The 9991-nt window shown below is 38.0% G+C and overlaps 1 protein-coding gene across 1 annotated transcript; it reads left to right on the top strand.

The window, feature by feature from the left end:
* Positions 1-5440: 5440 nt before the first annotated feature.
* Positions 5441-6175, top strand: sisA (sisterless A). The gene has a single exon (XM_064681011.1). It carries the CDS (start codon positions 5479-5481, stop codon positions 6076-6078), a length of 600 nt encoding a protein of 199 aa, XP_064537081.1. The 5' UTR covers positions 5441-5478; the 3' UTR covers positions 6079-6175.
* Positions 6176-9991: the final 3816 nt, after the last annotated feature.

Raw genomic sequence — 9991 nt, forward strand, 5'->3', positions numbered from 1 at the left:
GCCACAAAAATTGCATGTACACACACACATACACACACTCACACACACGTATCGTATATTTTAATTTAATGCCCTGAGCAATTTATTACTGCGCTGACATAATTCAAACTCAATGGCATTGGCGTTGTGGGCTTCTTCCCAGAGAATGGAGCATGGACCCTGTCGCTTTATGTGCGTATTTATGGGTCCTGTATGTTTTTTTTCTGTTTTTTTATTTTTTTGGGCGCCCACAGTCGGAAATTGTCAGCGCCGGACTTGACTGGACTTCAAGTGGCAGCTGGTTTGGTTTGGTTGGGGGCAGGAGGAAGCTGGTTTCTATGCTTGGCTTCTGGCTGGGTCAGAGGATTCGACAAAATGATTATAAATGGTTTTTTAATTATACTTATGAGCAGAAATGTTCTTCTACTCTCATTTAGCAGCCAGCTGGAAATAGAATCTCATTTTCTATCATAACATTTTGCGTCGATTTGTAATATAATACTGGTTAGAATTTTTGGGATCTGTTGCTGACAGAGCTCATCTCAGTCTCTGCCCCAAAACGGGGATGGGCAATTTATTTTTGGACTAACTGCTTCCTTCTAGCGACAGGCAATGTGAACGATTTTTATTCTCTCGGCCATATAACAACATTTATACACATACATATACACATATATATGTACATATATGTACATACATTGTCAAGTACATGCATAAGTTTGAAGGATGCTCAACCAGGCACTGTGCGAATTACAATTAAAATTACAATTGCTAAAAACATTTTCTGGAATTCGAATCTTTGCCACATTGCAGCCGGGCAGCTCGTTAAAATTGTATCTTTAATGACCCGAGTGGCGCCTCCAAAAGTTAATGAAGTGGTAATCGGATTCGGCATGCGTTCAACATTAAAGTCGCAACAAAGCGTGTTTCGTAAAAAAAAAAGAAAAAAGAAAGCGTAATATTCATCCTTAATAGACCTCTACTCAACCTCTACCCTTAAAGAGGCTATTACCATTTCGTCACGAAATGTGTAACGCGCAGCAGGAGATGTTTTCGATCCCCAGAGAGACGGTTTTTTAGACCCCATATAAGTAGCATAAGCACCTTCTTAAACAGTTTAAATAGTCGAGGTGATATAGAAATCTACCGATTTCTGTTCCTACTTTATAGAATATGTATATATATATATCATATATAGCTGCCTTAGGAATGAGCTATCCAAAATGTAGTCCAAGCACGAATTACTCTTTAATTCCAAAAGATATCTCAACTAAACTTGGCATTAAAGAGTATTAGTATAGCTCTATATGATAAATCAGTTGAAAAAGTAGTTGCTTTTATGTTTGGCTTGTATGTTTTCAAAATATTCCGTAACAAAACTATCTAATTTTGAGCTCTCCTAATCTCTTAACATATCTGCAAGTCGAAATACTATACGAATGGCTCATATAGCAGCATATGGGATCAGGCGAAACTCAAGTTTTCTGCAAGGGTATTTTATATTCGGCGTGCTGGTGTTCAGCTATAAATTTGGCTGTCGTATCATAAGCAAAATCTTAACGAGTAACAAATATCAGAACTTAAAGCTGGTTAAAATCTCGCCCGGAATATATTAAATTAAAACTTAAAGCTGGTTGATATATTGCCCGAAATTTGTTCGGAATTGTTAGGAATTTATTTTTTGAAAAGTCTTCTACTGCTGGCTGGCATATAAATAAATATATAAATATATAAATATATAATATATAATAAATATAAATATATTAAAGATGGCTAAATTGCTTTAAATGCCAAGGGAAAAGCACATATAAATAAAGTTTAAAATTGTTATAAAATGCTGGCCAAAAAAAAAAACAAAAAAAAAACAAGATTAAACTCAATTAAAGGCCAAACTTTTCCGCATGTTTTGCTAACAATATAATATGAATGCATATATATATATATCTCTATATATAAAACTGTTTGTCCTGACTGACTGACTGACTGACTGACTGATTGGTGATCAACGCACAGCCCAAACCGTAAGAGCTAGGAAGCTGAAATTTTCACTGTAGCTACTTTATGTGATGTAGGTGCACGTTAAGACGGGGTTTCGGGAAATTCCACCCGCAAGTGTGGAAAAATCGCGAAAAACGTTTGTATGTAACTTTTTTGTTTACTATCCGATCGGCCTCAAACTTATTTTCAAAGATATTTGTTCTAATTCATTTGAGGGGTGTTTCACACTTTTATGAAAATCCGTTCCTCCTTGGTGGAAATGGAGGTCAAAGATTTGGTGGGTGACGTTTCGCGCTCAAATTCGTTTCCAAAGATCTATAAGAAAAATCATTTGAGACGTGTTTCACACTTTTCGCAGAATCCAAACTTTTTCGGGGGGAATGCGACTCAAAGATTTTTGTGCGAAGTTTTAAATTGTGTCCGATTTGCTTCAAACTTATTTTCAAAGCTCTACATAAGGATGTAATGAATACGTGTTTCAGCGATTTGGGAAATTCCACTCGCAACAGTGGTAAATTGGCGGAAAACGTGTGTATGAAAGTTATTTGTTTACCGTCCGATCAGTTTCAAAATCATTCCAAATTTGTTTGAGAACATTGATTTTATAACATACGTGCCGCGGGCAAGGCCGGGTTATACCCGCAAGTATATACATATATATGTATGTTCAGCCAAAAAGTTTCCATTAAAAGCGAAATATTATTGTTGTGCTGTTTCGCCCTGGTGTACAGTAATGCAAGTAATTGAGTCCACTGTCACATCAAGTATTATTGGGGTTTTTTGTGCCTAGATTTTGTTATTGTCTGAGCAGAGGCACTTAATTTAATTGTTGTGCCAATTGCCCGGCTTTTACCTACGTGCACTACGTGAACTGCTGCAACAGGCAGCAACATGTCCGCCAGCCCGGTCAGCACTGGCCTGACAAATCGTCGGGACGGGCCAATCTATCAACTCAAAATGGCTACCTGCCACCAGTGCCACGGCTGCCACATGCAGCACTTGAACGGCCATAGGATGTGAGACCGCAGTCGGGTTAAGCCCCGGCCACAGGTACGCCGGCCCTCAGACCAAAACAGACGCGGGCTCAGACGCTTCTTGATTGGTTTATGGCACAGCGCTTATCGAAATCGCCTCCCCCCGCCCACCACGATTTTCCCATTATCAGTGTGCGAATGTAAATGCCAGTTGCTTAGCTCCTCACCCATATTGACAGCCCGATAAGCCGCTCTTGAACTTGGCGTCGTGTTGGCCAAAACTGTTTGCTCAGTCGATTTCCAACTAGCTGCGCACAATGCTCGGTCGCACCTAACTATTTCGATTTTGCTCTTATCTTAATGCTGTTGGATCACGCTGTTTGGGCTACAATAGAACATGAAAATCTTACTTTACACAGCCCCAGATAGTTGCCAGATAATGGTGTATATGCGCACTAATCTAAATATGTACTTTTTTACGCAGATACTTTATTAACATTTGCCACATCTGAGCCGAACAGCCTGATATTTATATATTCACTTTAATACCCTTGTATAGGGTGTTAGAAGAAGATGTAGAAGGGGACATCTCCGACCCCATAAAGTATATATATATATTCTCGATCAACATCTACGGCCGAGTTGCTATAGCCATGTCTGCCTGTCCGTCCGTCCAACTATCTGTTTCTATGCGAATTAGTCTCTCTTTCTGTTGCAGGCAGTACAGATGTCGGAACCGGCCGGATCGGATCACTATATCATATAGTTGTCATAGGAACGATCAGTCGAAAAGTAGGAAGATGTCTTCCAACTCAAATATTCCTGATGTTGTGGGTCAATTTGACCACGTAATCGAATAAATATCTGCTTTATATTTGAAAGTTCTGTCACGAACCGATTTTGTCTCCGACCTCATAAAGAATATACATATATCCTTGAACAGTATCAACAGTTGAATCGATAAAGTCGACGTCAGTCTGTCCGTTTGTCTGTTTCTGGCAGCACATACTATATATAGCTCTAACGAGTAGGCCAACAAAATAATTTTAATTATGATAAGCTTTTCCCAATGCCGACAATTTGGAGACTTTCTGTTCTTCAAACATACGGCAAAGCCATATTACATTTATTTCCCTCATACAGGAATCATCTGTCGGAAATAAATCGGAAAATTTTGCAGAAAATCGCATTTAAGCCGTAATTCTATAAGGGTTTTTAGTATTCGGCGTGCCAAAGATAATCGGATTTTCTTTGATATTGCTAATGGATGTGCGTCATTTCTACTCCCCAATCTGGCGTATCTAAGAATCTTTCGTATTAAGTATTGTATTGAATAAATGAAGTTAATAACGATTAAATATGGTTATATAAAACTATTTAAGATCTCATATATATCTAGAAAAAGCATATCTTTATATTTATATTAATGTTATTATTAGATTTATAGGGTTTATAAAAAAAAATATTAATAATTAATTTAAGTAATTAAGTCGCATATGTATATGTCAGATTATCTTCAAGAAAGATATATTCTTCCCATTTTATTTTACATTTTATATTCGATTTATAAAGTTTATTAATATTAATAATCATATATACATATATATATATTTAACATTATTTTAGATTTCTAAACCTATATATCAGATTAATTTTAGGTAAAAACGTATTTTTCTCACTTTTCTTGTATATTAATTTTGTATTAAAATTATAGTGTTAAATAAATATTATTATTTCTTAAGAAAGGCGTATTTTTCTGTTATATTAAGCTTTGTATTTAATTAATTTAAATCAAATGTTATCTCTACAAATTATTTTCTATCTTTTACATTAATTTTTGTTTTAGATTAATAAAGGTAATTTAAATTAAATATTGTTAAAGTGTTCCCAGCTGCATATAGTTTATCAGAATATATTTAAGAGAGATCTTATATATAATCTTAATTATTGTTATTTAAGAATATTAATGAATTTAATTAAAGGGAAATATTATTAAATATTTTTTGTATTCCCTAATAGCATGTATGTATGTACATATATCAGAGTTTGTATCAAGAAAAGTCGAATCTATTTTATTATAATTAATTTGTGCATTATATTAAAATGAATATAGAATATTATCGCATAGTGTCGGTTGATTTATAGCCGCGCATCATTCAATAGTTAAATCGGAAACAAAATAGTTAGCACCTGTGCCAGATGAGGTCAAGAAGGTCGCAAACAACTCGCACGCTAATCCGTTTGTTTACGTGGCCCTTTCCTGGGTCACTCTCGGGGCAGGTACTTGCCCAGGTAGGCATTGCATGTGGTCGAGGCACAATCGTGATCATAAAATGGCCACCAGTTGATTCATAATGGCTGCAAATGCCGTGCAGGCAATCGCGTTGACCTGACCGGGGCGGAGCGTGTGCTGCTGCGGCGGCCTATAAAAGCGACGTGCCGACAAGTGGTCGCCAGCAATTGCAGTTCTGATTTCGGGGCAAGCAGATCGACAGCTAAAGGCGATCAGTAAACCAAACAACTGACTATGGAACAGAGCAATCTTTATCTACACAAATTTTATACACAGCTGGGCCACTATCCAGCACATGGCATCAGTGTGCATCCAACTAAGCTGCCGGCATTGCCTGGCAATAAGCCGGAGCAAATTGACGAGCTGGTCGCCGTGGAGCTGCAGCATCTGAAGACCCACTATGCCGACGAGGAGCAGCGCTATGTGGACCAAATGCTCATAGAGAATCCCATTGTGGTTGAGCGGCGTGCGGCACCAACCAAAGCACAGAGCACAACACTGGCAGCCACGACACAGACCCGCAACCAGTGCCAGATCCAGGCGCAGACCCAGACCGTGCCCAACAGTAGGGACGCACAGCGTCAGCGCGCCGAATCCTGCCGCAAGTCGCGCTACAACAACAAGATCAAGAAGGCGAAGCTGCGCTTCCGGCACAAGTTCGTCTGCAGCCAGCTGACGGAGAGCGCCGGCGCCCTGGACTACATGCGCGAGGTGATCGCCCAGGCGGAGGCGCAGCTAATGGCTCGCGGCTTCAGTCAAGTTGCCCTGGAGCGTATGCGTCAGAACTTCGGCGTGGACCGCTGTGGTGCAGCGATAACGACAATGGACCATTGAAACCAGCCGCTGGCGTTCTACATTACACTAATTTTTTTAAGTTGTACAAAGAGTGAGCGAGAGCGCGAGAGAGATAGTGAGCGAGAGGCAGAAAGAGAGAGAGAGAGCACATATGTAAGATATAGACTAAGAAAAGTTAACGTATTATTAATATTTTTTTTATTGTTTTTTTTTTTATAAATAGACTCAGAAAAATATTTTTAAAAAATCGCCTAAGCTGTAAGATATTAGCTAAGACAAGTTATCGTATTATTAATATTTTTTTTATTGTTTTCGAATAAACATGATCAGAAAAATATAAAAAAAAATCTATTTAATTATTTAGGATATTCCACACGCAACTGTGGATAATTAGCGTAAAGCACTAGTCTTTGCTGATTTGTTGCTTACCATTCGTTCTGCCTCAAACTCATTTCCACAGATCTTTGTGAAAATTTATTTGTTGAATGTTTCGCACTTTATGTCAAAGGTTGCGTGAGCTTAATTTCGAATTCAAACTCATTTCCAATGATCTTTATACAAATTCATTTAAGATGAGCTCTACACTTTTTGGAAGCTGTACGTGCCTCAGCGATTTTGGAGATTCCACACGCAACTGTGAAAAATTGGCGGAAACGGTTGCCTGTATTGTTTTTGCTTGCCATTCGATCGGTCTCAAGCTCAATTTAAATAGATTTATTTGCGATACGTGTCACACCTTGTCGCAAAAACCACGCCACTTGGATAACAAATTAGATTCAAAGATTGTATGAAGAAAAGTTTATGTTAAGGGTTTGAGGTTAAGAGCAGATAACGTTGCTTCGAACTTTTGGCTCCTAATTCGCTGGACTTTAACACACTTTAAATATGTATGTAGAACATAACGTGGTTAAGATTTAAATCTAAAATAAAGTTTTCCACGGGCAGAAAATGGGTGGAAATAGCAAATCCAAGATTTTGAGCAAATATCTTCTTAAAGAGAATAATATTACTGTTTAATTAGTATAATTTTAGCGGAACTATTTGTCACTTCACGTAGGGTATTTAATCTCATTCAGACGGATTCAAGCAGTGTCTTTATGTACGGAATGACTTGTTAGGCAAATGGAGTGGCAACTGTTTGGCTTGCAATGACGATTCGTAGAATGTAATTCAATTGCAAGCCGGGGGCATCAGCGCGACTCAAAGTCGCTGCCGGGCCACACACTGAAACCAAACTGGCAATCTGATGCGAATGCACTGCTGGCTTTGCTGCCTCTGCCAGGTGCCAAATCCGGCGTGATTGCATTTTCTTTCCCTCTTCTCTTTATATTTTTTTTCCACTTACGCCAACAGATGTAAATGCAATGGAACTTATAGCCGTCAGGGCCATGGGGAGCTCTATATTGGGCTCAATACAGCTACGTTTTTTTTTTTTTTTATTTTTTTGGTGCGAAATGATGTGGAATTAAGTGCAAAAATATATAAGAATGCAACTGGCACAATGGCCAATGGCATTGGCAATGCCGCAAAAGCATTTGTGCTGATGTAAAAATTTCATTTTCACGTGCTACGTACAAATGATTTCAATTCGCTTCGCTGCACTGCAGCAGAGTCTGCCCCGTCGCTGCGAACCGTTCACTAGGCAACCGCAAATGACACGCACGTCGGCGTCATTGGTTTTTTGTTTTTTGTTTTTTTGGGAGTCGGATCTCGTCAGAGCTTAGTGAAGTGCATATAACGGCCTCGTCATAATAACAAATAGCAAAACGTTTTCAAACTTAAAGCTTTCCAATTTGATTTTATCGCACGGTCATAAACCTCCGACGAACCAGCGTGAGGGTTTCGTGACAGCAGCGTTTCGACGCTTTTGGCGATTTCCAGCTGCAAGTTCGTTTCTTGATGGCAATTGTCTAGATGCATTTGCAACGGCATAGGGAGCGGGCGCTGCATCAACTTTCGTGCCGTCACACCTGGCGTATGAGCGATAAACTACCAAAACGGCGCTGCCCGCTGATAGACAACGTCAGCAGCCTTCAATTCAATGCACGTTTCTAATGCGATGAATTGCTTTTTCAATTTTCCAATTTATTTTTCATTTTGAAACACACAAGCGTGCGTGTGCCTGTATGTGTGTGTGTGTCTGAGTGTCCGAGCAAAAGCGAGAGCAGGCGATTGAAAGCTGCGAAGGAAAAGCGTAGCACACTTTATTGATGGTTTTTGTTGGTGCAGTTGGCAGCGACAGACGACGACGCGACTGAACGCATGAGCATGTGTGTAGATTAGGGGCGGGCACTACAAAGATGTGCCCACATAGCTCGCACACTCACACGTGTCGATATGGCCATGGACACACACACACACACACACAGCCATACACACGCACAGACATTGAGCAGCGGGAATGGCGCCAGCAACACTCAATTTTTGGGGCAAAAACAGTGCCTGACGCACAGTGGAGCAGAAAATTTGACTTTTTGCACTTGCTCGAAAACAAGCAAAAAAAAATATGGAGAGTACTCGCCCAGGAAATACCCTGTGACAAGTACACGAAACAATAATAAAATAAATTATATTACATAATAATAATATTAATAAAACTAATAATAATATAAATAATGATAATAATAATAATAGAGATAATGATAATAATAATAAGATTAATAATAATATTTAAAATAAATAACAATAAAAATAATCATAATAATAATAATATATAATGCGAATATATTATAATTAGTAATAGTAATAATAAGTAGTATTATTAGTAATAATAATAATAAAAAAATAATATAAAAAATAAAAAAATAATAATAAACATGTGTATTATAATTTCTGTATTAACAATATGCCAATGCTTCTCTCTGCATTTAATATATTCCTCGTTTTGATAAATAAATCTTAATCTAATCGTAATTTGATTTTACATTAAATTAATGTTAGCTTAAATAGCCTTAACGATAGTTAATGGCTTGGATCAGCTGCTGTATTTATATGTACAATTACGAAGTAGAGCATATAACATACTCTTTCAAAACAAAAGATCCCACGGTCTCCTTTGTAATTGGGCCGCTAGCTGCACAAATTTGAAAGAACGCAAAAAACGCAACCAGTTTACAATCGAAACTTTCAATCTGATTCGAAAGCGACGGGCTTACTGATATCCGTTGGGTTTACAGAAAGTGTGGTTATACCAACTACAAGGAAATTGAAAAACAAGTCTATTGGACAGGCCAGGATTTCTGAATTTTCAAGCTGTTGCCTGGCTTGAATTGGTTTTTCTTTTAGACATCAAAATTTGAATTTAGAATTTATTTGAAGACAAATCGAAGTATATAAAATTTAAATGCAGTTTTTCTTTAAAACTATTGCCAAATACTACTAATACTTTATTTTTTTTAATAAAAATAAACCGATTTACCAGTTAGAAGCACCACGTCCCGCTCGATAGTGATTGAAAGCAATTGATTAAGACTGAAAACCAATTTGTGATAAATAAAATTATGTGATTATAACTTAATTTAAATTAAATTAAATAAAGTTGCTTTAAATGCCCAAACCTGTATATGTACTTGAATGTGGAAACCCGGTGCAGCTTTAATTAATGCAAAGCTAACTTTCACTTATTGAGAGTGTAAATATTATGATACTGAGAGACCGAGTCCAGTGTGCAGAGAAGTTGAAGAGGAAGAGGAAATCTCCATTGAATTGGCTGGGCGAGTGTTTTTCTTTCGATTTGTGCTGCTTGCTGCTCGACAACAAAACTATGAATTGAATTGAGTTGATTTGGCAACGAATTGGTTTTTTATATCACTCGTGTCGATTTGTAAAGGAGCACCCGGCACCACCCTGCTCTATAAATCAGTGTCACGCAGAATGAAAGTCGCATAAATTTCCATTTCGAATTCGATTTCCCTGCCAGAAGGCGGCCGGCCCCTCGTCGGTCCCTGTTGTT

The sequence above is a fragment of the Drosophila montana genome, unplaced genomic scaffold (assembly GCF_035044405.1).
Source record: "Drosophila montana isolate Dmon_TW-CO22-7 unplaced genomic scaffold, ASM3504440v1 contig_2178_1, whole genome shotgun sequence".
In the NCBI taxonomy this organism is placed as follows: domain Eukaryota; kingdom Metazoa; phylum Arthropoda; class Insecta; order Diptera; family Drosophilidae; genus Drosophila; species Drosophila montana.